Here is a 27,580-nt window from a genome sequence, read left to right on the forward strand (position 1 = left end):
TACAGCAGACTGATGGGTCTTGACTCTTTATCCAGTTTGCCAGTCTGTGTCTTTTCATTGGAGCATTTAGTCCATTTACATTTAAGGTTAATATTGTTATGTGTGAACTTGATCCTGCCATTATGATATTAACTGGTTATTTTGCTCGTTAGTTGATGCAGTTTCCTCCTAGCCTCGATGGTCTTTACATTTTGGCATGTTTTTGCAATGGCTCGTACCGGTTGTTCCTTTCCATGTTGAGTGCTTCCTTCAGGGTCTCTTGTAAGGCAGGCCTAGTGGTGACAAAATCTCTAAGCATTTGCTTATCTGTAAAGGATTTTATTTCTCCTTCACTTATGAAACTTAGTTTGGCTGGATATGAAATTCTGGGTTTAAAATTCTTTTCTTTAAGAATGTTGAATATTGGCCCCCACTCTCTTCTGGCTTGGAGAGTTTCTGCCGAGAGATCTGCTGTGAGTCTGATGGGCTTCCCTTTGTGGGTAACCCGACCTTTCTCTCTGGCTGCCCTTAAGATTTTTTCCTTCATTTCAACTTTGGTGAATCTGGCAATTATGTGTCTTGGAGTTGCTCTTCTCGAGGAGTATCTTTGTGGCGTTCTCTGTATTTCCTGGATTTGAATGTTGGCCTGCCCTACTAGGTTGGGGAAGTTCTCCTGGATGATATCCTGAAGAGTGTTTTCCAACTTGGTTCCATATTCCCCCTCACTTTCAGGCACCCCAATCAGACGTAGATTTGGTCTTTTTACATAATCCCATACTTCTTGCAGGCTTTGTTCATTTCTTTTTCTTCTTTTTTCTTTTGGTTTCTCTTCTCGCTTCATTTCATTCATTTGATCCTCAATCGCTGATACTCTTTCTTCCAGTTGATCGAGTCGGTTACTGAAGCTTGTGCATTTGTCACGTATTTCTCGTGTCATGGTTTTCATCTCTTTCATTTCGTTTAGGACCTTCTCTGCGTTAATTACTCTAGCCGTCAATTCTTCCACTTTTTTTTCAAGATTTTTAGTTTCTTTGCGCTGGGTACGTAATTCCTCCTTTAGCTCTGAGAAATTTGATGGACTGAAGCCTTCTTCTCTCATCTCGTCAAAGTCATTCTCCGTCCAGCTTTGATCCGTTGCTGGCGATGAGCTGCGCTCCTTTGCCGGGGGAGATGCGCTCTTGTTTTTTGAATTTCCAGCTTTTCTGCCCTGCTTTTTCCCCATCTTTGTGGTTTTATCTGCCTCTGGTCTTTGATGATGGTGATGTACTGATGGGGTTTTGGTGTAGGTGTCCTTCCTGTTTGATAGTTTTCCTTCTAACAGTCAGGACCCTCAGCTGTAGGTCTGTTGGAGATTGCTTGAGGTCCACTCCAGACCCTGTTTGCCTGGGTATCAGCAGCAGAGGCTGCAGAAGATAGAATATTTCTGAACAGCGAGTGTACCTGTCTGATTCTTGCTTTGGAAGCTTCCTCTCAGGGGTGTACTCCACCCTGTGAGGTGTGGGGTGTCAGACTGCCCCTAGTGGGGGATGTCTCCCAGTTAGGCTACTCAGGGGTCAGGGACCCACTTGAGCAGGCAGTCTGTCCGTTCTCAGATCTCAGCCTCCGTGTTGGGAGATCCACTGCTCTCTTCAAAGCTGTCAGACAGAGTCGTTTGCGTCTGCAAAGGTTTCTGCTGCTTTGTTGTTGTTGTTGTTGTTGTTGTTGTTGTTGTGTAGCTGTGCCCTGTCCCCAGAGGTGGAGTCTACAGAGACAGGCAGGTTTCCTTGAGCTGCTGTGAGCTCCACCCAGTTGGAGCTTCCCAGCAGCTTTGTTTACCTACTTAAGCCTCAGCAATGGCGGGTGCCCCTCCCCCAGCCTCGCTGCTGCCTTGCCGGTAGATCACAGACTGCTGTGCTAGCAATGAGGGAGGCTCCGTGGGCGTGGGACCCTCCCAGCCAGGTGTGGGATATGATCTCCTTGTGTGCCCGTTTGCTTAAAGCGCAATATTGGGGTGGGAGTTACCCGATTTTCCAGGTGTTGTGTGTCTCAGTTCCCCTGGCTAGGAAAAGGGATTCCCTTCCCCCTTGCGCTTCCCAGGTGAGGCGATGCCTCGCCCTGCTTCTGCTCTCGCTGGTCGGGCTGCAGCAGCTGACCAGCACCGATGGGCCGGCACTCCCCAGTGAGATGAACCCAGTACCTCAGTTGAAAATGCAGAAATCACCGGTCTTCTGTGTCGCTGGCGCTGGGAGTTGGAGACTGGAGCTGTTCCTATTCGGCCATCTTGCTCCGCCCCCTAATTAATTTATTTTTGAGATGAGGTTTCACTGTATTACCCAGGCTGATGTTGAATTCCTGAGCTCAAGTGATCCTCCCTCCTCGGCCTCCCTAAGAGTTCAAATTCAGTCTTTTGCATATGGAAGCATATTTAACTTAAAATCATTAAAATGCAACAACTATGAATCAATGTTTATGCAAGTAAACATACAAAAATTAGAATGTTAAAGCATAATTTTAGATAAAATAAAGCAAATGCATTATATATAGGAAAATGAAATTAGAATTAATCACAATGGACTTGACATAACGATTTTTCTGTTTTTAACAGTATTAAAATGTAGAGCTCCGTTTAAAGACAGTCTAATGTAATGCTTAGATCAACAGTCTTAATAGAAGAAAGAACTTAAGACTTTAGCTGATAGCAGAATTTTTTTCATCTGAATATTGTATTTGATGTCATCAGATGTTTAATATTGTTATAATAATAGAATATTGTAACATAATATATAATATATATCAGAATATATACTTATTATATATAATATATAATATAATATATAATATATATTTTATATAGTATCAGAATAATACTTTAATATGTTATATCAGCTACAAGCATGTGTTTCCTTTCCAGTGTACTGAAGGTGTTAAAAGCCCTTTTATTAGTATCTCAGATTACTGAGGCTACAGTCACATCTAGCATCTACCCATCTTAAGGAGGTTGTAATTTTGCATTGAGAACTATTTTTCAGTTCTGAAGCCTCTGAAGCCAAGGCCAGAGATGTTAGACAGTACTAATTACATATTTTAAAAGCCTACTGGCAATCATGAGGGTCCATTCCAATTGAAAGTCTTTCAAACCATATTATATTTAATGAGATCTGTTCCAGTCATGTCAAGAATATTGCCCTTTCTCTAGGGCCATCCATCTACTGCAGAATTTCTATAATGAGTGGCCGAGCAAATCGCTTGTTCCATCTTACAGACACTCATGAATACTAGTTGTATCACTGATATATGGAGTGAATAATGCCCCTCTGATGGTAGCACTCTTTGAAAAATATTCTTTGAAACAAAAATAAAGCACATTTTGGTCGAAATGATTTGTTCTTTATATAGATATCAGAAGAATTATTAAATTATTCAACAGCAGTCTCCTTAAAATTCATATTTTCTACACTCTGTTGACATAGATGCTATTTTAATTTTAGAATTCCTTTGTACTAGAATTTAGAAAATCAAAATATTGGAAAGTAGAAATGTGTTTCCTTTGTATAGAGTAATATTGTAAGTAAGATTTGCTTGCTTGCTTGCTTTTTAGAAACATCATTCAGTTATATTAAGTTGTACATCAGTTGTAATACAGGGTCACAGTGCTTGGCTTCCGCCAGTGGCACAGGGGAATTTAGCTCTTTTCATGCGTGACATCAACTGCTTCTATTTTTCGGTGTTCTCCTTTCAGTCTAGAAAATCGGTCTTATATTTTCTTTAATCAAGACATGTTGTTAAGTTCAGGTTAAATAGTGTACATTTTAAATATCAGTTGTCTTCGATTATTCTTAAAGTCTTAAGTTGCTTTTCCCCCCATTTATTATTATGTAAAAGAGTCATTAACAAGGGAAAATAAAGACTTTTTGCATTATATCACTCTCATACAGTGAATTCTGTCATGTTTAGGAAAATTAAATATTCTATTAATTTCAAGTTTTGAATTACTTGAATTATAAGTATTACATGTAATTTTTCTAAACGGACTTATTGAGATTGATATTCTGTAATTTGTACTGTAATGGAGCAAATCTATTGTTTATATGTTTGCTCAGATGCTTAAAACAGGTAACAGAGATCATGTCAGATTGATACTAAGTTTACACAGGCAATCCCGACTTGATGATAAATGTTTACATTTACTGAAATATGGTTGCCTATTGACATATTGCAATGATCTGGTAGTAGTTTTTGTTGCAATGTGTGATAAGATATTAGCATTGAATATAGTTAATTGATGAAAATGTGTTCTTATTGATATTGTGGCACATTTTATATGTAAAATATATGGGTTTAAGGAAAGAATATTTGATACTGAATAAATGAAACTATAGCAAAAATGTGGTAAAATGATGAGAGAGGATGAGTGAGAGTCACTGGCACAATCGTAAAAGTAACTGCGTAAAAATAATAAAGAGAGAAAAGCATGTTATTACCAATAAACAATGAGTAAGGGAACAGAAGAAGCCAGCAAAAAAGAAGTCGGAGGAAATCCAAAGGTACTGAAACAAGCAGAACTGTTAGAAAGAAAGGAAGGTAAAATAAAATTTATATTTTGCTAAACATAGTGTCCCTTATCAGAGACCCAAGAAGAAGTACAAAAAGACAGGCCAGGAAATGGGAAGCTGTGGAAGTAACCTGATACTTGAGTTTGGCTTAGTTGTCTATTTTTGTTTAATATAAGTTTTAGAAAGAATTCTGTACTAATGCTCATCTCTGATTAGCATGTAATTCTGTATAGTTACTATGCTAGAGAACAGTTTTATTGTTTGAACCAAACAAATTATTTATTGAACCAAACAAATTCAAATTCTCAAATACTGTAGTACAAAAAATTATTAAGAAATTTATGAATAAAAATTTTACAGCTAGTTTCATTATAGAATGTAAATATTAGCTGAAGTATCTTTTTTTTGGTTGATAATATCCATGAAAAAACTGCCAATTCAGCTTTACTGCTAAACAATTAGAATTTGTAGAATTAAAGATAGTCATTTAGTGCCAAAGATAGAACCACTATTTTAACTAATTTATATCCTGTTTGTCTAGCCTGAACACAAATGATCCTGAGGTACAAATATTCAGAATATCTTATTTTTCATTATTTAAAAATTAATTCAATAGATTCAAATGTAACTATTTAGAAATTTTTAAAAAACTGGAAGGGAGAACATTGTTTTTTGTTTTCATTTTATATTAAACATTTAGTATATCTGTACAAATAAAAAATTAGATCCAACTATCCAACTAGAAATGACATAAACTACACTTTCCCACCTATGATTACATTTCCCTTTCACTGAAGATAATTTTTACTACCACCAGGCTCATTCAGTAGACTAGTGTTTCCCATCTTTTGTAAACAGTTGATTTCTCATCCCCTCCTAAAATTCCTGAGTAATATATAGCTTTAAAAGAAAAGGGGTCCTATGAAATTAAAAAAAAATAAATTTATAGGGCCAGGCGTGGTGGCTCACACCTGTAATCCCAGCACTTTGGGAGGCCGAGGTGGGCGGATCATGAGGTCAGGAGTTTGAAACCAGCCTGGCCGACATGGTAAAACCCCATCTCCACTAAAAGTACGAAAAATTAACCAGGCAGGTTGATGCACACCTGTAATCCCAGCTACTCGAGAGGCTGAGGCAGGAGAATCACTTGAACCCAGGAGGCAGAGGTTGCAGTGAGCAGAGATCACGCCATTGAACTCCCGCCTGGGTGACGGAGCAAGACTCCATCTTAAATAAATAAATAAATAAATAAATAAAATTTATAGAGATAGGGTCTCACTATGTTGCCCAGGCTGGTCTTGAAATCCTGACTTAAGCAGTCTTCCCACCTTGGTCTCCCAAAGTGCTATTACAGTCTTGAGCCACTGTGCCCGGCCAAATCTTAATCTAGTGCCTTAGATCATTTGGCCATGCTACCGGCTGAGTCTTACAGAATTTTTGAGAAATATTTAAAATCTTGTAAATTACTCATAGTCACCCCAGTATATTACTAAACTGGATTTGGAATAACTTATTAATTAGACTATTAAATTAATGTTAATAACTAAATTTACATGAGAATAGAAAAGATAATTAAATGTCATTTTTATGTTAAAAATTCAGAATTTAAAAAAGTTTGTGTTGAAGTTTTATTTAGATTGTTCAAGCTCAGTAAGGGTTTTGCTTGCATATTTTTGATGCTGTTTTATTCTTGTGTTGCTTTTTTCAAAATGGTTTATTGGGTAATTAATTTTAATAGAATCTAGACCAGACTATTTTCAAAAAACACTTTTGTTTTTGCCTCCCAAAAAGAAGCTCATCTTGATACTCAAATGCTTGAGTGAAGGTATACAAATCTTCATTACATACTTGAGAATTAGCCTGGACTAGGGTAAGGAAAAAAACTAATCTCTTTTTCTTTCCCCAAGAAAAAAAAATTTTCAAGTGCTGCTTCCTTATTGCCTTTTCATATAAAATAATCTCTTTAATTTCACTAATTCCGGTATATTTTTGCTGGGCTATTCTTTAGGAACAAGATCTAGGGAAAATAACTAATTAAACAGCTAGCCCAATCAATCAGGAAAACTTATTAAATATAACTTATTAACTGTACTGTATTAACTGTAACTTAAAAAGGAGGCTTTGCTCCTACCCCCATATCTTTGGCAAAAATCTCAGATAATTTACTAACGAAGAAAAACCCTGTCTGTTGAGGCTGAGAAAGATGGGATATTTGAGGTAAAAAGCTTGGTTTCATTTGTGATGTCATTATGATGGGCTCTTGGTATGTTTTTTTTTTTTTTTTTTTTTGCTGGTGCATCCTACATATATTACTGTCAAGTTTGTAAAATTGTGTTGGGATTTCATTCAAATCATATTGATAAGAATATTCCTTCCAGTGCTTCCAGAGAAGTCTTTGAAAGACCTGATATACCCAGGCAGGGGATATGTGTGACTTTTCCCTGTGTATGTGTGTACACATGTGTATATACACACATACACTCACAGTAAGTTCAGCTTATATTTCATAACAGTGTTGTATAGGGGATGGGGAATAACAGATCTTTGAGCTTCCCTCCCTACCCCCAAAGAAACTAAGAAACCTATGGAATTGAAGTATGATCTTTATGAGATAGCAATGTAAGTTCCTTACTATTTAGTTTTTTAAAAACGAAACAAAACTCAGATACTTTCCCTAGATGACTTTTTCCCCCATACATGTTCTTCTTCATATACTTAAATGAATTTCTGGGAATGCTGGCTGAGCTTTTGTACTTCATATACCTTTCCACCTTAGTTCATCAAACTGCGTTCTCTCAGTTGGAAATAAATGCAAATTTGGAAGGATAGGTTGGCTAGGACAAGAAATCAACATGTAGCATCCTCGTTTGGGATGCTTTCCTGTTATGTAGACCTTTTAGAGAGACAATGATAAAAATAAGTCCTTTGCAAAGATGTTACATTGAATTTCTTGTATTCAGTAATAACTTTCGAATAAATAAGCACTTTTGCTATTAGTGAGACAGAAATATGTCCATTATAGTAAAAATTTTAGTATTTACTCTAATTAGATGCACTATGATAAAATTTTAAAATAAAATTTTTAATTATACAAATAGAAAACGTTTGATTATTTTTACTTCTTTAATAATTACAAATTATTAGTATCGGTATATACAAAAAGTTAATTTTGTGTAGATTATGTTTGTTTTTAAAAGTAATATTCTTTTACCTCATATAGTCATGGGTGGTTCTTTAGATAAAATTGTTCTTTAAAACAATTTTTGGGAATATGTTAAAACGTTTTTTGAAATAAAATATTTTTCTTGTATGTTAAATATGACATAATATTGTTTATCATAGTTTGTGTGAAAATTAAAAAGACTTAGTTTACCAAAACTTCCATGTATAGTCACAACCTGAATATATTTTAAAAGTTTAAAATGTTATTTAATATGAGTGGAAGAAGTAAGAATCAGAATGTAGACTCTTCCTTGAGATCTATTTTGGACTTTTCAAGTTTTTTATTGTTGTTTTGTTTTGTTCTTTTAACCAACAGAATGGGTTTTGGATAATATGAAATAGAATTTTGAGCAGTAAGTTTTGGGTCTCTTCAGTGGTACAAAACAATGAAGTCTTTGTTAAAAACCAGTTTTTACTTACTACAGAATTACCATACTTTGGTCCTACCTAGAATTTATATCAGCCTGTAAAACTTCATATATGAATATGAATATTTGCCTTTCATTTATTATTAATTCTGATGTTTCCAATTTATAAATTACCTTCTCATGAGACATTGTGCATACTGTATTTTGAGAACCTTAAAAGTTAGTTCAAATTACTACACCTTATCCACAAAGTACTCTTTCTGTCTGGAGGAGTTTAGTTCCTTTGTGCCATAAAAACAACAATAACATCAGCAACATTTTTACTTGTAATCAGAAAATGTGTGATTTAATCTACTATCAGTTAGCACATTTCAAGGAAATAACAGTCATCTCTTAAATTATTTCTGACTTGGTATTAGCATTTGGCCTCTTAAAATAACAGAGAATTTGCTTTCTCTACCATGCTCATGGTTTATAAACATTCCTTATCTTTGCCATGTGTTTGTAATTGCATATTGGTGGTTTTCAGTGATGCTATTTCTCCTAGGGCTTTATCTACCATTGCTTTGTAGAAGCAGGACCAGCCATGTGGCAGAGGTAATGGTTAAGTCAGGTGAGTGAAGATAAGGACAGGAAGGCACAGCAGCAAGGCAGCATCAAATAAAACCTGAGATAGTGCTCCTGGAACATATGAGACTGCTCAGAACCTCTGTGATCAAGAGTTAATTACATAAAAAAGAAATACCTTAGCTTTTCATTTACATAAAAATTAAGTTGTTTTGTGATACATTTCTGTTAATTCCCTCTTTTTCTTCATAATTTCTCTGGTTGATAATTTTAGTATATAGATTTATTTTAGGACATGGTGAATAAGATTATCAATGCTAACTCTAAATGCTAATATTGTGTCTACCTTTGTATGACAGATAAAACAAAGTGTTGAAGTGTATGTATTTGTGGTAAACTTCAGCACCAGTACTTCAAAAGATATTTTAGGTTCATCATATAACTTTTAATTGGTCAATTAAAGGGAGGAACATTTGTAAGAAGCCTTTATAGTTGCTATGAATTTTATTAGAAAATAATCAGTATTTTCTCTAATTTAGTTTTTTTTTTTTTTTTTTAATATTTGTTTAAGCTTTCTGATATGATCTCCATCAGTGAGAAGCCTTTGGCAGAACAGGACTGGTACCATGGTGCAATTCCCAGAATAGAAGCTCAAGAACTGTTAAAAAAACAAGGAGACTTTTTGGTGCGAGAGAGTCATGGGAAACCTGGTGAATATGTCCTTTCTGTATATTCTGATGGACAGAGGAGACATTTTATCATACAATATGTTGATGTACGTTTCCAGTTTAGTTCATATGTATATTTTGATGTAGTTCATTGTGGTACAATTGTATTAAAGTAATGAATGGTTTGTGACAAATGCCTGCAACTCTTGAAATTTAGCACTTAATTTTTTTCTGAATTTCTTAAATACAGTGCTTCAAAATTTGCTAACATTTAAGTATGTTTAAGGAAAGATGTATTTGGTAATATTTTAAATTAAAAATAGTGTTTACAAAATCAAAGTCTATAGCTATTTAAAATATGTTGTTAAATTTGAACATTAAAGATATTTCGAATTAAAACTAAAAACAATGTGATTATTAGAAGTTTTTTTTCTAGAGAAACTTAAGTTTATGAAACTTATACTTTTGAAATTGGAGCTTGGAATTGTTTTCAGAATGGTGCCGTGAAAGATTTTTAAGAAATACTTTATTGAATAGTGATAGTGAAATTTCGTAATGAATGGGATGATGGTTGAATTGGTTTTTTGATACATTAAAGATTAAGCTTTTTCTTTTTATAGATAAGCCGTTGTTTATTGGCATTAATAATGAATAGAAATTAATGAAGAATTAAAAATAATTTATTTACATTGATTATTCTAATGCTAATTTATTTTTTGAAATTTATTTAAGCATTGCTAGACTACTTTCTATGTTTGTTACATTTCTTTATTGAGCCTTAAACAGATGAAGAGTAATTTCAAAATTTAACTTTACCCACTAAGGAATTTTAATGTTTTTGGCATATGAAGGAATTGATGCCTCTATTTGTTTTCCATTCCCATCATTTCAGATGGCCTGCATTTTCAAGATTGCTATCCACAGGATTTCAGTTTATGTCTAGAGACTAGGGTGATACTAATTGCCTTACAAAAATTGAACCATGATCATTAGATGAACCTGAGGGCTTGGATAGCTTAGTAACAGGTGTATGTACACACACGTATGCACATATACCTCTTAATAAGTTTATATATATATGAAACATACCTTTTTGAGCTGACATTCACATACAATACAATTAATCATTTTAAAGTGTAGGATTCAGTAGCATTTAGTACATTTATATCTAGTAGTTATAGCTAAATGAAGTAGATACCATTCTAGTAGGTTAAAAGGAATATATCCATTAAAGTATTTCCACTATCATAATGTTCACACTATTTGTTAATTTTTCATAGTATTCAGACCTCAATTTGATAATCATATTTTCCCACATTCATACATCTAACTTACTGTTTTGGAAACTCTGTTGTTTCTAATGATGTGTAATTTTTTATTTCCTTGGCAAACTCTTTTGTAATTTATATATGCCTTTAAGTTATGAATTTAGATAACCTACCCTATTACAATTTGTGACCATGTTGGCAATATTTATTACATGGTGTGAGAATTGTAGAAGGAAAGATTGTAGGTAAAGTATAAACTCGTTAACCACAACTTGTATGAATGTTTCATTTTATTTTCTAAGCTCTGAAAGTAACTATTTTTGAAATATGTATTATGTAATACTGAAATATTTATCTTATCACTTCTAGTTTAAATTGTAACTATAAGTATTTAAATTAGCATTCTTAGAAACAAAAAGGAAAGGGTCAGTGTGCAAATTATTGCTTGTTTTTAATATTGCCATTTTGTTTTAAGTGGCTAAAATGAACAATATAATATATGCTAAAAATAAGAGGTTACAAGTTCACATTTCATAGTTTTATCCGGTTTCCTTCTGTCACTGAGATTTTTCAAATATCTCTGTTAAAAATGAGAACATTTATTTTTCACTAAACGCCTCAGATTTTCTGCTGCCTAATTTTATTCTAGTGAGTTTTTGCTGTATAATGTTGAGCTCCTCAAGCAATTGCAAACAGTATAAGATGATATAGAGTTTTAATTCTTTTTCATTTTGTGCAGGTGATTCTTCCATGAGCTAAAATTATCCTGTTCATTTCCTCCTATACCTGTTAATTAGAAGGGGTCAATAAATGGGGAAATTCATTAACAGATATTTAATGAGTGCCTACTGTATTCTAATGAAGGAGTTTATATTATAGAAGCTGTAAATAAATGAGTCAACAAGTGTTCCAAGAGGAGGAGGTTATGAAGTAATACAAGATTTTAGAGGAGTTAAAAATATTAAATAGTAGATCAATAAAAAGAGCACTATATTTGGAGTTAGAACACTTGGCTTTCAGTCCTAGCTCTGTCTTTACTTGTTCTGTGGTTTAGGAAATAAAGGGGGTTAATATCTTAAAGAGTTTTTGCGAGAATCAAGTAAGTGAATACATACTTTGCAGGATGTGAAATTAAATAAACCAATAAGGCAGCATAGAAATGAATACTGGAAAGCTTATGCACTCATGCACTTTGCATTCAAGACATTGAATACAACATTTAATACAAAGAATAGACATTTCTCCAAAAAGTTGTGTAAATGGCCAATAGGTATTATGAAAAAATGCTCAGTATCACTGATCATCAGAGAAGTACAAATCAAAACCACAATAAAACATCATTTTATCCCAGTAGAATGGCTATTATTAAAAACACAAAAAATAATAAATGCAGGCAAGGATGTGGAGAAAAGGGAACTCTCATACACTGTTGATGGGAATGTAAATTAGTAAATTCATTATGGAAATCAAGATGGAGATTTCTCAAAAAAGTATAATAGAACTGCCATATGATCCAGTGATCCCGCTACTGGGTATTTATTAAAAGGAAAATAAATCAGTATACCAAAGGGATACCTGTACTCCCATGCTTATTGCAGTACTATTCACAGTAGCAAAAATAAGGAATCAATCTAAGTGTCCATTAACATTTATTATTTGTCTGGTGATTTGATAATTGAATGTGTGCCAGTACATGTACCATATACTGGTAAAGTGGTTTGCATGTTAATAGTTATTCAACTCTTTTACTCGGTGAGGAGGTACAAATATTATCTCTGTTTCACTAAGGAATAAGCTGAGACACTGAGAGATCTTGCTTGGTGTTTTGCACACCTAGAACATACATTATTATAAATAGATTAGTACCTTCAGTGTGAAATATTCTCAAGCATCAGTGCTAATATATCATAGAAGGTATGCCTACTATGTACAAAAGTTCTTTAGGCAATGAATTAACAACTGCTTTGAACTGACTCAAACACTAACTGCCTTGAGTTGATTTATACTCCATAGTTAAGTGCTAAAGTAAACTAATGCAAGTTTGTTCATTACTCGATGAAACAGAAATATTCATTTAAGAAGTTTTATATAAATTAAATTTTGATACATTAAATCTTTTTTATTTTCTAGTATGGAAAAAGAGCTTTGAGTTTTTAAACTTTCAACTGGGAAAGTAATCTTCCAGTAATGCGAGTAATATAGAATTTAGTCGGTTTTGAAAGTTCTTATTTCTTCACAGGATTTTCTTAAAATGGGGGTACTCCAAAATCTGTATTGGTATATATCTCCTGGATGTGAGAACTATCAGTTGGAAGCGTTTGTTACATTGCATTGCAATGCTTCTTGCATTGAAAAATATGGCCAATAGGGTATTTTTGATTTGCCAGGTTTATTGCTGTCAATTTATCCATATGACAACCTACTCATAGGCCAATTTGAAATATGAAAACAAGAGAAAAAGGGTCTTGGAGGAGTTTGGGGAAAATTGCACCTTACCTAGTGATATGCAATTTTAAAATGCTAAGATTTGGGCATGTTGATATCTGCAGTTTTGTCACTGGTGCATTTTATTTCTTTATCAAAGATGCATGAATGAGTGTTTTTGGTAATGAATAATAAATGAATACTCCACTATAAAAAGCAAACTAATACTGTATCAACAGATAGAAAATAAATGGTCAGATGTATTAAAATATTTACCATCAGACTGGATATCCTTCCTTATATTTTTGACATTATTTTTGATATTGAAAGTTTTATCAAATGGGACACATATGTAGACATATGTAAACGTGTATCTTGTCCGTTAACTCGGGTGTATCCCATGCTTTATTTCCTTTGGTTAGCATTTTAGCAAAATGCATTTCAGGTCTGTTTGTTAGATTTTTTATTTTTCAACAATTTGAATTAGATTTAAACATTGTGAAGATTAATTTATCTCTCACAAGGTAGAATTTTAAAACATGTCAGAGCTTTATTTATTTATATTTTTATCATCTTAATAACTTTTAAGGGTATAGTTTAGTAGTGTTAAGTATATTCACATGGTTGTGCAATTATAGTTTTTTTAAGAATGGAATCTAATTTGTCAATGAATGTAGATTTTCTAAAGCAATGTCTTCACATTTATTCTACCTTATTGTTCTCTCTCCAGAACATGTATCGATTCGAGGGCACTGGATTTTCAAACATTCCTCAACTTATAGATCATCACTATACAACGAAACAGGTCATCACTAAGAAATCGGGTGTAGTTCTGCTGAATCCTATTCCTAAGGTAGTTGCTTGTATACTTTTTTGTCTGTTTGTTTTAAAAGAATTTTTGGTGCGTTAACATTTCCAACAGTAAATAAAGTTCTTAGATTATATGCTAGTCGTTCAGAAAAAAAGAAAGTTTTGTTTTTGTTTTTCTAGCTTTTATTAGTAATACAATTGAAACATGAAATTTCCTTGATTTTATTACGATGAGCTGCTTTTTATTCAGTATTTGCTAGTACACAAATGGCTTGGATTTTTTTTCCCCTTTCTTTCCTAGTTTTTCTTCAGACTTGAGGCTTTTCTTCACTTTATAAGGTTCATACTTTGAAAGGTTCAGGTTATAAAAGATTCAAAGTTGTATAAGTCAAAGACAATGTCCAGCAATTAGGAATAAATTAGGGTTTTAATTTGGGATGTTACATTTACAATGTATTATAAGATATTAGAACTATTAAAAACTAGTCTACTCTTCATGGAAGCAGTAAATCAGAACTTACCTATGTGGAGCCAGGTGGTTGGATAAGAGATTGTCTTAGGTCATTTTTACCTCTATGATCTATCGCAGAAAACACTAATTACATGTGCTTTTCAAGATTTGTTCAATGAAGAATGGGTATGTGGAAGTTTTGTGTTTTTAAGGTAATATATTTGGGACTTAAACCAAAGTGGAACAATGGAGCTGACTTAGTTTCTGAGCACTTTTGATGTTTCAGGAGTGGGGTTCGTATTGGCAAGAGCGCTTTCCTTTCAGGACTGTCTAATATGAAGAACAGCGTAGAAATAGGAAAGCCACACAATTTGGTAGATTAATATTTGTTGATATGACTGTTATACATTTAGGGATTGCTTTTAATTTGAAGTAAGTGTCAGTTCCAAGAGTGCTGGTACATAGTCTGGATTTAGCAATTTGGAAATTTAAAAAACAATTATTTTATTTCCTTTTGTTAATCTGGGAAATAATATCTATATTTGTACATTTATTGTACTACTGAGTCTTCACAGAGAGGATGACCTTTAATATTTCTCTCACGGAAGATTTTGACAGTTGTTTGTTAAACATTCTAATTCTCTGGTTAAGGAGCTGGCTGTCTTGAACAATTTTCTATAATTATGAAATTGCATAATTCTTTGTTATTTTTTTAAATTCATTTTCTACCCTTAATTACCAAAACCATAAAAAATTCTTCTTCAGTCTGAAATAGATTGTCACATTTTTTCTATAGCATATATATATATGTATATATAAATCTTTCAATATTTCCTCCTTCATCTTTATTTTTTTCTTTTTTTTTTAATTATACTTTATGTTCTAGGGTACATGTGCACAGCGTGCAGATTTGTTACATATGTATACATGTGTCATGTTGGTGTGCTGCACCCATTAACTCATCATTTACATTAGGTATATCTCCTAATGCTACCCCTCCCTCCTCCCACCCCACAACAGGCCCTGTTGTGTGATGTTCCCCTTCCTGTGTCCAAGTGTTCTCATTGTTCAGTTCCCATCTATGAATGAGAACATGTGGTGTTTGGTTTTCTGTTCTTGCGATAGTTTGCTGAGAACGATGGTTTCCAGCTGCATCCATGTCCCTACAAAGGACACAAACTCATCCTTTTTTATGGCTGCATAATATTCCATGGTGTTATGTGCCACATTTTCTTAATCCAGTCTATCATTGATGGACATTTGGGTTGATTCCAAGTCTTTGCTATTGTGAATAGTGCCGCGATAAACATACATGTGCATGTGTCTTTATAGCAGCATGATTTAAATCCTTTGGGTATGTACCCAGTATTGGGATGGCTGGGTCAAATGGTATTTCTAGTTCTAGATCCTTGAGGAATCGCCACACTGTCTTCCACAATGGTTGGACTAGTTTACAGTCCCACCAACAGTGTAAAAGTGTTCCTATTTCTCCACATCCTCTCCAGCACCTGTTGTTTCCTGACTTTTTAATGATTGCCATTCTAACTGGTGAGATGATATCTCATTGTGGTTTTGATTTGCATTTCTCTGATGGTCAGTGATGCTGAGCATTTTTTCATGTGTCTGTTGGCTGCATAAATGTCTTCTTTTGAGAAGTGTCTGTTCATATCGTTTGCCCACTCTTTGATGGGGTTGTTTTTTTCTTGTAAATTTGTTTGAGTTCTTTGTAGGTTCTGGATATTAGCCCTTTGTCAGATGAGTAGATTGCAAAAATTTTCTCCCATTCTGTAGGTTGTCTGTTCACTCTGCTGGTAGTTTCTTTTACTGTGCAGAAGCTGTTTAGTTTAATTAGATCCCATTTGTCAATTTTGGCTTTTGTTGCCGTTGCTTTTGGTGTTTTAGACATGAAGTCCTTGCCCATGCCTATGTCCTGAATGGTATTGCCTAGGTTTTCTTCTAGGGTTTTTATGGTTTTAGGTCTAACATTTAAGTCTCTAATCCATCTTGAATTAATTTTTGTATAAGGAGTAAGGAAGTGATCCAGTTTCAGCTTTCTACTTATGGCTCACCAGTTTTCCCAGCACCATTTATTAAATAGGGAATCCTTTCCCCATTTCTTGTTTTTAAAAGACGGAATTCTCCATAACTCATTTTATGAGGCCAACATCATCCTGATACCAAAGCCTGGCAGAGACACAACAAAAAAAGAGAATTTTAGACAATATCCCTGATGAATATCGATGCAAAAATCCTCAATAAAATACTGGCAAACCGAATCCAGCAGCACATCAAAAAGCTTATCCACCATGATCAAGTGGGCTTCATCCCTGGGATGCAAGGCTGGTTCAACATATGCCAATCAATAAACATAATCCAGCATATAAACAGAACCAAAGACAAAAACCACATGATTATCTCAATAGATGCAGAAAAGGCCTTTGACAAAATTCAACAGCCCTTCATGCTAAAAACTCTCAATAAATTCAGTATTGTTGGAATGTATCTCAAAATAATAAGAACTCTTTGTGACAAACCCACAGCCAATATCATACTGAATGGGCAAAAACTGCAAGCATTCCCTTTGAAAAGTGGCACAAGAGAAGGATGCCCTCTCTCACCACTCCTATTCAGCATAGCGTTGGAAGTTCTGGCCAGGGCAATCAGGCACGAGAAAGAAATAAAGGGTATTCAGTTAGGAAAAGAAGAAGTCAAAATGTCCCTGTTTGCAGATGACATGATTGTATATTTAGAAAACCCCATTGTTTCAGCCCAAATCTCCTTAAGCTGATAAGCAACTTCAGCAAAGTATCAGGATATAAAATCAATGTGCAAAAATCACAAGCATTCTTATACACCAATAATAGACAAACAGAGATCCAAATCATGAGTGAACTCCCATTCACAATTGCTTCAAAGAGAATAAAATACCTAGGAATCCAACTTACAAGGGATGTGAAGGACCTCTTCAAGGAGAACTACAAACCATTGCTCAATGAAATAAAAGAGGACACAAATGGAAGAACATTCCATGCTTTCTTTTTAAATAAGTGATGCCACCAAATACCCAGCTTCTCAAGTCATAAATTGAGGGCCTTTGACATCTCTTTCTTCTACATCACTGCCCTCCCTCAAGCACTCTGGGTTACAATTAAGTATTTATCTCTTAAAAATACAAAAATTAGCTGGGGGTAGTGGCACATGCCTATGGTCCCAGCTACTTGGGTGGCTGAGATGGGAGGATTGCTTGAGCCTGGGAGGTTGAGGCTGTAGTGAGCTGTGATTGTACCACTGCACTCCAGCCTAGGCAGCAGAGAGAGACCCTGTCTCTAAATAAATGAAGTGTTTTGTACGCTTAATTATTCATGTGGAAGTATGAACACCAATTCTAGTATATATCAGTATGAATAAAATACAGTACAGGAATATATTTTTTATCCAGATTAGGTTAACAAAATATACAAATAGGATTTCAGCGATACTGATGTCCCATTTCACAAGTCAACCAAATATTTGTATTGTCTAATTTAGACCTTGCTTCGCCAGGTCTAAATTGGGAAACCAAATCTATAAAAGAAAGAAATAACAACGCAGATATGAGTTTGACTAGGAATACAAAATTTCAAATAAAGCTATACCCCTTATAATATAAAATTTGCTATAAAACTTTGATAATAGATTAGATTCTCTGGACTATTACAGGGTTAATTAATGTTTTTCCAACCCCCAACGCTTTGGAATTGATTATCTCACCATCTGATAGAACTAGCTATGAAAATAAATATATACTGGATGCTGTAGAAATTTAAAGGGTTATATATGATTTTTTATATGAGGTGGAAATTTAAAGTTTATCTGGCTATTAACCTAAAGTACTTGTACTTGAAATCTAAAAATCATTATCTCAGTTTGTTGCAAATGTTATACACTTGATTTAAAGGATCGTGTTACTCTTTTAAAAGAAAATCACAAAACAGAAGCTTTGAGTTAGATAATTTTCCAATTATGAGTAGATAACAAATTGATATGGATTTGTTATGGTGGTAGTATCTATTACATATCTTCCTTTGAATTATTTGTACTCTTATAACTGAATTATTTCTTGATTTAATTTGTGTGAAAAGTGAATATCTTTGATTATATAATGTGCTATAAAATATTTAATTTCTGTCTTGCTAGACTTCATTTTTAGCCTACATAAAGAATTCCACTTTAGTTTCATTGTCATTTCTATTTCCCATTTATTTCTCTTCCCATTTATCTCTGCTCCTACCCATAAAAATACAAGTTTATCATCATAATGCCTAACTTGAGGACAGAATGGCTAAAGTAATCTCTTTCTTTATATTTTATGCACATTCACTCAAAGGTACAGAAAACTAGACAGGATTAAATTGTTTAACTTTCTCACTTTATTATAAACTAGTGGGTGCCTGAGTCACTCATTCCTCTCCCTGATTTTTCCTACACTACCTCCAGAGCTTGTGTAAACATACGGAAGATGGAAGAAATTGTTGTAAAGAGGGGTTATTAATCACCCATTATCATCGTTCTTACATTAGCAAACACGTTATACATGTATATGACCTGTTCTTAATTCAGTTTCTACTCAAATGTCAATTCATCAGGGAGGCCTTCTCTGACTACCATGTATAAAATAACACATCAAGCCCTTTTGCTCCCCCTTCTTCTGCCTTTATTTCTCTTCATCATGGTGACATTTAAGTGACATTGTATTATGTGATGTATTTTTAATCATTTGTCTCCCCCAAGTAAAATAACTTCCATAGGGCCACAATTAGTGTAGTGTTATTTCCAGTGTCTCGAAGAGTGCTGACCCATGGTAATGTTCAATAAATATTTGCTGGAAGATTGAATTCACTGTGCAATTGCTAGGAGCCCAGCTAATTGCTGACCTTTTTATATGCATTATCTCATTTAACTTCACATATTCCTATAAAATATTAATAAGAATTGTTAATCTCATATAATATTATTGTTGCTGTTATTGCTATAAAATATTATGAATGAAGGGCTAAAAATTAAAATGGTAAATGAATTCAGGAATTCATTTACAGAAAACAGAACTGGTTAAGAGGCAGATCTGGAATTTGAGCCCACATTCTTAACCACTGTCTATTTTTCCAGATTGTAGAGTCTAGACTTTAGAGGCTAAAATAAACTGTTTAATTAATATGAATGTGAATTTAAGGGAAACGAAGTCTCTTTCATTCTATAAAATATTAACTTGAACAAGATTTTAATATATCAAAAACTATTAGTTTCTATAAAAGAAAAATTTCTGAACAGTAATATTGGGTAGGGAAAGCTAGGATTTGAGCTAAAATATAGGGATTGGTCAAATATATTTAAGAAAGACATCTAGTTTAACATTTAAATGACACTTTTGGAAGATATTTGCTTTGTTAAGTTTAATATTTCTTCATATTAAGATGTTTTTAAGTAAGAAATCTCTTTCTGAATCGAAAGTAAAGCAAAAACATGTATGATTAAATGTAGATTAGGCCAGGTGCAGTGGCTCGTGCCTGTAATCCCAGCCCTTTGGGAGGCCAAGGTGGGCGGACTGCTTGAGGTAAGGAGTTTGAGACCAGCCTGCCTAACAGGTGAAACCCCGTCTCTACTAAAAATACAAAAATTAGCCAGATGTGGTGGCATGCACCTGTAATCCCAGCTACTTGGGAGGCTGAGGCAGGAGAATCATTTGAAGCTGGGAGTCAGAGGTTGCAGTGAGCTGAGATCGCGCCACTGTACTCCTGCCTGGGCAACAGAGTGAAACTCCATCTCAAAACAAAACAAAACAAAAAAAGGTACATTAGATAGGCAGTGAGCAATTAATTTGAACCTTAGACAACCATCTTAAATTAAGTAATTGTAATTGTAGCTTTTTACCAGAATGTCATATAGATTGTCAGAGTATTAGAGTCAGATTTGTGAGAGGAGAGTAAGTCTCTCTGTGACTGAAACTACTAACTTGTCCTGAGGAGAGAGGTTTATGGCAGCAACATTCATGAGTATTAGACACTGCAAAGAACAGTTTTTAAGAGAAGTAACTGCACTTTAAGTGCACTGTTCACATTGTTTGTTTTAGATAATTTAAAGACTATTTTATCTTATATCTGATATAGCTTGCCTCTTCCAATATTACTGTTTAGTGATTTTCATTTTATAGAGGCTTATAATATACTTTTTGATATGTTGATGTCTTATCAATTTATCATTTTATGAAATCAGTCTTCCTTTTCTTTAAGTCTATATCCATATTCTTAATTCGTTAAGAACTATTGTATAATTTTTAAAATAATTTAAAATTTTAAGAAAGAGAGGAATGAAAAATAGATGTGACTCAGTATTCATTTAGTAAATATTTACTTAGTACTCACTCTGTGCTATGTTCTTTATTATGTTAGAGTGAATAAATGTTATGAAAATGGAGTAGGATAAGGAGATAATGAAGTACTAGACTGTGTTGAGGAAAGTGTTTAGGTAGTGTGTGTGTATGTGCATAGAGAGGGCTAATTTTTTAAATATCATGGTCAAAGAAAGCCTCCTAATGAGTTTTGGACAGAGACGTAAATCAAAACAAGGAGTTATTTGTGTGGTTGTATAAAGGGGTAACAGTTAGTACAGCATGTGTACCAACCTATCAGAACAGATGCCAGCAGTAAACAATTGAAAGAGCCATAGAGATGTTTACTGGCTGTATATCCTTGTGTGTCTGGGGAAGAGTGTTCCCTGGTGTGACTGAAGAACTGCAGAGGTTAGTATGACTGAAGCAGAGTTGTCAAAAGGGAGAGTGCTGGGAGGCAAGCGCAGATTTGGATTAATTTAATAACTAATACATATCATCTTAAAAGGCCAGTTTTTCTTTGTATAATTTAAGAAATTCACATTATTTGAGTAGAAATTCAGTGTAAAATTTTACAAGTTTTCATAGTGGATGTCTTGAAATAAAAGATTTGCGTTTAATAGTGGTAGTGAATTTCAAAGGAGTATATTTAGTAGAATAGGCCATCCAAATAAATTACAGTAAATCCATGATTTTATTTCTAAGAACTTTTTTCCCAGTAACATTATTTTTGGAGGCATCTTGTTAGCTGTGCTTTTGCAGTTAATCATTTTATGCTGTCACTTGTATGGGCTTTTCAAAAAGTGCTGTGTGTTGAAAATTTGAAAAGACATAAGAGTGATCTTTATTTTTAGCTCTTTAAAATTAGATAATTAAATACCATATCAAATTGGATTTCCAGTCATGGAAACTCACAATTTGAAAAAAACGTTCTGAACTAGAATTCTCACTGTTAAGATTTCTATTTAATTGGCTCTTTTAGATCAATTAATTTGGTCTATTGAGAGTGGAAGAGCACAAAAAAATTACAAAATGTTCTTTTTAGGAAATTTATCAGGAATATATAAATCTCCATGTCGGTCTTGGATTTGAGCACAGATAATCCATTTTTAAGTCTCAATTTTCACTATTATCAGCCACATCTTCTTAGGCAAGCCAGCCTTCTAACTTTATCTGTGGCCTACAATAACCTCACTTGTTATAAAAATCATGTGTGACAATCTCTGTAGTTATATGGTGGAAACTATAAAATAGCGTATAGTTTTTGTTTGAAAGCATGTTTTGCAGGACAGATAAATAATTAACAGAAGGAAAATTTGGAGCATTTTAAATTGTGAACAAAGGAAAAAGAAAAACACTTGAGTACTGTTGAGAATACTCTACCTCTATTATTTTATTAAATCTTTTCAACAACTATGAATTTGAGTATTAATATTATCCCCATTATTAGGTAAGGAAACTCAGACATTATAATTTACCCTGAATCAAATTTACTGTAAGTTTTAGAGTTGCTACTTGAAAGGGATTCTGTTCTATTTATCATCTTTTAATTACAACTCCATCTAGCATAAATCATAATCTCTATCTGATTAATGTCGATAGCTTAACAAACATTTTTTCTATACTCCAATATTTTAGCACCAGGATATAAGTGAACTTAACAGCTATGTCCCCAACCCACATGAAAGTCTAGCGGAGACTATAAGTGTGTTGTGCTAAGGGAAATACAGGGTGATATTTGAATATGTAGCCACTACTTGGTATAGTCTGCAAAGTTAAATTGCATCTAATTATGCATCTGCTTGATCTACTTAATAATATAAAAGAACCCTACCATGGTACATATATTTAATAACACCCAGACTGATTTTTAAAACTCTCATCTTTTACCAGCAGATATTTTGAGGAAAAGCAATGCTAGTATCAAAAAATTAACAGACCTTAGAAACCACTGATATTCCATAAATGATACCTCAAAAGTTTCACATCCATAAGCCTACCTCAGACTTTCTTAAATATCATTATATTTTTAGTCGGAAGAGCCAGGTTTTTAGTAATTAGTTCTTTTTTTTTTTTTTTTTTTTTTTTTTTGAGACGGAGTCTCGCTTTGTCGCCCAGGTTGGAGTGCAGTGGCCGGATCTCAGCTCACTGCAAGCTCTGCCTCCCGGGTTTACGCCATTCTCCTGCCTCAGCCTCCCGAGTAGCTGGGACTACAGGCGCCCGCCACCTCGCCCGGCTAGTTTTCTGTATTTTTTTTTAGTAGAGACGGGGTTTCACTGTGTTAGCCAGGATGGTCTTGATCTCCTGACCTCGTGATCCGCCCGTCTCGGCCTCCCAAAGTGCTGGGATTACAGGCTTGAGCCACCGCACCCGGCCCAGTAATTAGTTCTATCCTTTTTTTTTTTTTTTTTTTTGCCTACTTTATAAATATTTGGAGGGAAATGGGAATAGGCAGGTAAGGTCTATTAAAAGAGTAAGTCATTGGAAATTTTTAATGCAAATTGAAAGGCAAGATTTGATATTTATAGCGCAAACATTGCCCAATGTGTGCCATTTCATCATTTTAAAGTATTTATTATACTTTCTTTTCTTTTCTTTCTTTCCTTTTTTGTTTCTTTTTTTGAGATGGAGTTTTGCTCTGTCGCCCAGGCTGGAGTGCAGTGGCATGATCTTGGGTCACTGCAACCTCCACCTCCTGGGTTCAAGCAATTCTCCTGCCTCAGCCTCCTGAGTAGCTGGGATTATAGGCATGTGCCACCACGCCGGGCTTTTGTGTTTTTAGTAGAGACGGGCTTTCATCATGTTGCTCAGGCTGGTCTTGAACTCCTGACCTCATGATCCACCCACCTCAGCCTCCCAAAGTGCTGGGATTACAGGCATGAGCCACCACCCCCGGCCAAGTATTTATTATACTTTACATATGCATTGACTTTGGAAAGCATTTCCACAAATGTACTTTTGTAGAAATGTACAACAAAATGTATAATATTTCTGATATGAACATGGATGTATAATGTATAATTCTCCCCTCCCCCATTTCTTGTTGGAAGCCATAGAACAGTAACAAAGAGTAACATACACAGTAACATGGAACGAACAAACATAGAAAAAACAAAGCCACAGAACAAAAACAACAAAAATTGGAAAATTCATAAGCTGCATTTTTCATGAAACAGGGACTTCAAAGTATATCATAAGGTAGCTCAAAGCACCTTATGGCACATGATTTTTCTCAGTCACTTTGTAAGCCGCAGACCTCCAGCCAGCAACGCCCCCACCTGGGCCTCACACAGCCACGTTACTTGCTGCAACGGGTGGCCTGCTCACTCAGCCCACCCAGGCCAACCCTGGCTTATGCACCATCTCAGCCTGCCTGTTTTATAGTTCGTACCACATTCAACTGTTTGCAAGTTCTTGTTCTGCGTCTAAGAAGAATAAGAATACACTGACAATTGAAGAGTGATGAGTGCAGAGAAGAATTTTATTGAGCAACAAAACAGCTCTCAGCAGAGAGGGGACGTGAGAGTGGTCAGCTACCCTGAGTTAGCTGGTTTCTCTCCCAGTGTGGCTGAGTCTGGGACTTCTATGGGCTCAGAATAGGGGAGTGTGTGCTGATTGGTTTGTGAGTATGCAAAAAAGGTTAAAACAAAGGCACCCACTGAAAGTTGGGCACGACAGTGTAAAAAACCAATTATGAGGCCAGGCATGGTGGCTCACACCTGTAATCCCAGCACTTTGGAAGGCCGAGGTGGATGAATCACCTAAGGTCAGGAGGTTGAGACCAGCTTGGCCAACATGGTGAAACCCTGTCTCTACTCAAAATACAAAAATTAGCCAGGTGTGGTGGTGGGCACCTGTAATCCCAGCTACCTCAGAGGCTAAAGCAGGAGAATTGCTTGAACCTCCCGAGAGGCTTCAGTGAGCCAAGATCATGTTACTGTACTCCAGCCTGAATGACAGAGTGAGACTCTGTCTCAAAAAAAAAAAAAAAAAAAAATCAATTAGGAAAGGGTAGGTATAAGTAAAATAGGTGAAAGGTGGGGATCAATCAGAGGAAGTTGTGCCAAATGGGAAGACAGGTTCTCAATATGGTCCATAGTTTGACTTGTGGCTTGGCTTTCTGGCTTTAAACTGAAAAAGCCTGGAGGTTTTGGCTTGGAGTTGGGGTTTCACTGGGGACCTGCCCCTATCTGCCTAGACGTTTGTCTGCCTCTTGCTGCTATCACTTAGATTGTGGAGAAATCGCGTAATAATAAAGTTAAGAGAACATGTAATCAAGAAAACAAGCTGCAGTGGATTTTACCACCTCCAACAAAAATTACATGCTGAAAGTGGCCGGGCACAGTGGTTCAGTTCTGCAATCCCAGCACTTTGGGAGGCCAAGGCAGGTGTATCACCTGAGGTCAGGAGTTCGAGACCAGCCTGGCCAACATGGCAAAATGCTGCTTCTACTAAAAATACAAAAATTAGCTGGGCCTGGTGGCGCACGCCAGTTATCCCAGCTATTTGGGAGACTGAGGCAGGATAATTGCTTGAACCTGGGAGGCGGAGGTTGCAGTGAGCCACACGCCACACACGCCACTGCCCTCTAGAATATGTGATAGAGAAAGTAAGACTCCATCTCAACAACAACAACAACAACAACAAAACCCAAAAAAAACAAAATTACCTGCTGAAAGTGAAGAATGTACCCTTAAATTATAAGGCTATATTCCTTGCTTGCAAAAATGGATGTGGGAAAGGGATGAAGGAAATAAACATTTATGTGATATGTTAATTGATATAGCCAAAACTGCCCTTGGAGAAAAATTCAGAGCCTTAAGTACTTATATGACTAAAATAAAAAGAATGAAATAAATGAGTTCATCATCTCACTCAAAAAACTAGGGAAAATCAAACCCACAATCAAAGGAATGTGGAAGAATGGAAGTAATAAAAACAAAAGCATAAAGGAATGAATTAGAAAAGGGAAAATATAATATGTATATAATAGTTCCTTTTAGAAAATTAATAAATAATTAAAATACTTGTTAATATAATCAATACAAACATATCACAAAAGGGTGAATCTCTTTAATATACAGTGTACTTCTAGAAATGGATAAGGAAAACTAAATAAAAATATTGGCAATGGATATGGGTGGATAGTTTAGAAAATAGAAACACAAATGATTTTAAATATATTAAAGTTGATTTGCCCCATTCTCAGTAAAATAAAGGAAAAATAAAAATATATTTATTCACCTATTAGATTAGCATAAATTTAAAATTTAATAGCTTAGTGTCTTGACAACGATGTGGATACAAATGCTCTTTGATACTTTACTGTCGAGAGTATAAATTCTCAACAACAACATGAAAAACCACTATAGAAGGCATTTTGGCAGAATCCATCAAAACTGTAAAATGTATATACCGTTGACTCAGCAATAACACTTTCACAACTTACCCTTTAGTTATATGCATGTATGAAATGGTGTCATTCCAAGGTTAGTCACTTCAGCATTGTTTGTAATATTAGGAAACTGGAAATCGTTGAAATTTTCACCATTGGGGCTAGTTAAATAAATTATAGTACCCTATCCAGTGGAGTTCTGTGAATGAGGGAGTTATAGATGTACTGACTGGGGAGAGCTCCAAGAGACATTGTTAATACCAAGAACTAAGCTGCAAACAGTTTAGGTTATGTTGTTACCTTTTATATAAAAAGGGTGGGAGTATGATTATAAATCTGAATTTGCTTTTATGTGATAAAGAAACTTAAAACTAATACAATAAACAACAGAGATTACATGTTTGGGGAGGTGGTTGAAATTGAAAGCAGAGGTTTAAGGGGAACTTTTTACTTGTTATATTTTACATTTTAATTTTTTTAACCACTGTGAATGTATTACCTATTAAAAAGGTAAGATTAAAAAATATTGAAAACATGGCACCTGTCCTCAAGCAATTATGAATTTTAGGACGATGCTTTATTGAGAAATTACTGATAAGAAGACAAAATATTCATGCCATATATTGTTAAAGTAGGAAAAGCAGTTTATAAAATAGCATTATGGTATTTATCTAATTTTTACTAAATAAAGTATAGATATCCAAATACATGGAAAAAGTTGGAAGGCTATACTCCAGGATATTAATTATGATTACCTTGGATTGGAGTAGTAATGGGTGATTTGGGGCAGTTTAAAAATGTTTTTCACTGAACCTGTTATGTTTGTAATATGAAAATTTTCTAAAATTATATTACATGCTAATGTTTTGTAGAACACTATAGATCAATGTTTTAAAAACTATTTTTCCCATAATTTATATGAAGAAATCACATTTCAGTTTAAGACTTAGGACACACAAACTTGGGAGTATTGATATTTACGTGTGTGTGTAACTAAAACATATTTTCCAAACACTGTTTTATGCTTCCTAAATGAGCTGCATTATATTATATTATATTATATTATATTATATTATATTATATTATATTTATTTATTTTTGAGACGGAGTCTCGCTCTGTTGCCCAGGCTGGAGTGTAGTGGCGCAATCTCGGCTCACTGCAAACTCTGCCTCCCAGGTTCATGCCATTCTCCTGCCCCAGCCTCCCAAGTGGCTGGGGCTATAGGCATCTGCCACCATGGATAATTTTTTTTTTGTATTTTTTAGTAGAGATGGGGTTTCACTGTGTTAGCCAGAATGGTTTCAATCTCCTGACCTCGTGATACACCCGCCTTGGCCTCCCAAAGTGCTGGGTTTACAGGCGTGAGCCACTGCGCCCAGCCTATACTTTATTTTTAAAAGTGTTTACAGCCAATAAGTTGGTTTCTTGAACCTCAATTTGAAAAGTATTTATGTGAAGGATTTTTAAAAATCAACAAAACTATTTCTAAAGTCACAATATGTGTTACGGGAATTCAGAAGAGAGGAAGAAA

At 34.6% G+C, this 27,580-nt stretch overlaps 1 protein-coding gene across 1 annotated transcript in view; it reads left to right on the plus strand.

The window, feature by feature from the left end:
* The window catches only part of FER (FER tyrosine kinase), a 448,142-nt gene that overhangs the window by 206,422 nt on the left and 214,140 nt on the right, over positions 1-27,580 (plus strand). The window contains 2 exon segments of the mRNA XM_017960295.3: positions 9,240-9,443; positions 13,759-13,881. Coding sequence (XP_017815784.3) covers positions 9,240-9,443; positions 13,759-13,881 — 327 coding nt within the window.

This window comes from Papio anubis, chromosome 5 (assembly GCF_008728515.1).
Source record: "Papio anubis isolate 15944 chromosome 5, Panubis1.0, whole genome shotgun sequence".
NCBI classification, from domain to species: Eukaryota; Metazoa; Chordata; class Mammalia; order Primates; family Cercopithecidae; genus Papio; species Papio anubis.